This window comes from Brassica oleracea, chromosome C9 (genome assembly GCF_000695525.1).
Source record: "Brassica oleracea var. oleracea cultivar TO1000 chromosome C9, BOL, whole genome shotgun sequence".
NCBI lineage: Eukaryota > Viridiplantae > Streptophyta > Magnoliopsida > Brassicales > Brassicaceae > Brassica > Brassica oleracea.
The window spans coordinates 53,719,331-53,722,494 of record NC_027756.1 but is presented as its reverse complement, the minus strand read 5'-3'; the positions used below and the strand labels follow the sequence as shown (position 1 = coordinate 53,722,494).

Sequence of the window (3,164 nt, the reverse complement as noted above, 5' to 3'; positions counted from 1 at the left end):
TTTTAATAAACACAATTATCTTTCTTCAAAGTCTACAATATAGTCTTAAATAATGCATTGAAAAGTTAAAATTTGTATATTTTTCAACAATTTTTTTAAACATGAATCTTTTTAAAACATAAGGAGTATTTAGCAAACGCACTTTAGCAAATGCATAATCCATATAAACCGTTCAATAACGTTGATTAAATCTCAGCCACCAAATCCGCTTTGTTTACTAGTGGTCTTTTCAAGGCAAAATCAACAAAAAAATCCAAGTTTAAAAGTTAGATTCAACGACTATATCATCTTTTACGTAAATCTTAGGGAGATGACGTATGATGACGTGCAAGGTAAGACTAAAAAATCACACTTCAGCCTCTTTCTACCTCTAACTCCATACTCAACCTCTATCTCAATATAACTATAAGTGTATAACTATCTCTTTCTCACTGCATGCTCTCACACTTCGTTGCACCTCCAAAAAATTGTATAGAAGAAGAAACTTATCGTCACGCCTGACCCGCTCGTATGGTCCACCAAAACCCTAATTTTGTATCTTAAAATTCGTCTGTAGAATAAAACCCTAAAATCTGTTCCTTCTTAATCATTTATCATGTCTTTTTATTAGATTCACAAGAACAGCAAGACTAAAGGAAATGGAATGGTCAACGATGAGCAATGTTGAAAACATGAGAGTTGCTTTTACGCCACTTCAGTGGCTGGAGTCTAACTCATCCAACTCGCTCCAAAACTTCAGCTATGATCCTTATGCAGGTATATTCATTCACATGCATCTTTATATCCATATTTTTGTGGATTTGTTGTAATTGCGGTTGAGTTTTAAAATTTTCACCAAATTAAAATATAGCTAGGTATGCATTAAATTTTGAAAAGGTCTTAAGAGCACCACTAATGGTGAGAGATTAAAAAGAAAATATTAGTATTTTATTTTTATGATTTTTTTAAAAGAAAATTAAAGAAATGTGAATGGTCAGTTGAATGTCTCTGTATAATAGAATTCTCAAAATTTGTTCAAAATGTTTCAAAGTAGAAACTATTTTCCTCTTTTTATTATTTTCTTTAATTTTAATTATGAGAGACTCAGAGAAATACGTCTACTATTTACTTTTTTGGAAAAGATTCCATTTTATACAGTACTCCAGTATATAAACTTTTTTGAGGGAACGGTAAGTAGGATATAGACCACCGATATTCTATGACTTTCTTGGAACCATGCTCAGTGGTAGAAACGTCGCTTTTCAAATGTTTTGAGATTCGTTTTCTCGCTCAAGAAAAACTGGAATTTTTTTTGTATTGTATTTGAAATTATTATTGTTGAGCGTTTGTGTCGTTTTCTTTGTTTTTGTTGTTAAGTTTTACCAGGAAATTCGTCTACGCCTGTCCTTACGCAAACCGGACCGGTTATTTCTGTACCGGAATCATCAGAAAAGATCACCAATGCGTGCCAATATCCAAGTAACGACGACGAGATGATAAAGAAGAAGCAGAAACTAACGACTGAACAATTAGCTTCACTTGAACAGAGTTTTCAAGAAGATATCAAACTTGATTCAGACAGGAAGGTGAAGCTGTCGAAGGAGCTTCGTCTGCAGCCACGTCAGGTAGCTGTTTGGTTCCAGAACCGCCGTGCACGGTGGAGGGTGAAGCATCTCGAGGAGTCGTACAACTCGCTAAGGAAAGAGTACGACGTGGTTTCAAGACAGAATCAAATTCTACACGATGAGGTATATATATATATATATATATATATTTTTTTTTTTTGACAAGGCACGATGAGGTATAATATGCACCATTTTAAAAAAAAAATCATGGGATCTTAGAGCATCTGTCTCCCTTTAGATATTCACCTAGGTAATTGATAGATAAAATATTACTAGTAGTTATTTAATATACTGTAGTTTATTTAATAATTACATTAGAAATCATACTAAAAGTAAGCAAATCATGGATTGCCATATAACTTTAAGAGTATCTCCAGTTTTTTTTTTTGAAGTTTCTCAAACTAAACCTATGTCACTTATCTCTCTACTTTTTGAGTTCTTTTTTTTTCTTCACAACATTTTCAAAAATTCTTATTTTATAATGATCAGATATTCGGTTGAGATACACCAATGTGATTTCTAAACTATTCATCCTTTGTTGTTTTAGCCCTTTAGTTTTTGATTTTGTGACGCAGGTGATGAATCTGAGAGGTGTAATACTAAAAGACCATTTGATGAAGAGGCAAATGAATCTGAACAACAATCAAATAGCCGGAGGGAGTCAAATTTACGGTACTGATCAATACAATAATCCAATGTGTGTTGCTTCTACTTGTTGGCCCCCGTTATCATCGCAACAGCCTTACCCATGGTAGGTGTTTCGGATCTTGGAGAGCGAGAGAGACTCACGTCGAGCTTAAGATTTGTTGGGAGTTTTAAATTTTAAGTAATGTTAGATTAAGGCAGACTTTTGCGCATTGTACGATTTTATCATATGAATGGAACGTTTCTGTGTCCTAAAATCTAAACCTAGCCATATTTTGGATCTGTAAATGGTTCATAGAAAGGTCAGTGTACTTAGGGCAAATCGGTGGCCTTAGGACACAAGACAAACAATCTTAAAAGAATGTCTAAACAAAACAAGGTAGAATAAACGAACGAACCTTTAAGATGGTCAAAGTTTAAGCAAAAAAAACATCAAGCACCCAAAGACAATGAACTTATTGGTATAAGAGACTACTTTTCTCCGCATAAGACCGTTGCTTTGATTTTCATGTGAGGACGAATCAAAGATCTTCACTATATCTTTCTGAAAAGTATGAATTTATCATCATTTATGGTATCCATTTTGAGCTAAAATTGAGCTTTTGAATAATTAAGCTCAAACTTAATTAAATGAGTTTTTTTTGTCGACAATTAAATGAGTTAATTTCTAAAATTCCGTCCTTTGACGTCTGAAACAACCTCAATTATTGTAGTAAAATAATCTGACATAGAGAGCCATGTGTTTGTGGACAGAAAGCAAAAGTACTTCAAGACTGATCAAAATATTAGACCCAATGCGTGAATCCCTATAAAATCATAACAAATAATTCGCAACTATTAGATAAGTTCCAAGTTCAAGAACCCGACAAAACAATACTACCTCCGTTCCCGAAATTAAGATATTTTAGATTTTTT

At 33.3% G+C, this 3,164-nt stretch overlaps 1 protein-coding gene across 1 annotated transcript; it reads left to right on the top strand.

Moving 5' to 3' along the window:
• Nucleotides 1–638: 638 nt before the first annotated feature.
• Nucleotides 639–2,359, top strand: LOC106315366 (putative homeobox-leucine zipper protein ATHB-51). The gene is made up of 3 exons (XM_013753095.1): nucleotides 639–756; nucleotides 1,366–1,727; nucleotides 2,180–2,359. The coding sequence occupies exons 1-3, from the start codon at nucleotides 639–641 to the stop codon at nucleotides 2,357–2,359; spliced, it is 660 nt and encodes a 219-aa protein (XP_013608549.1).
• The last annotated feature ends 805 nt before the right edge of the window (nucleotides 2,360–3,164 follow it).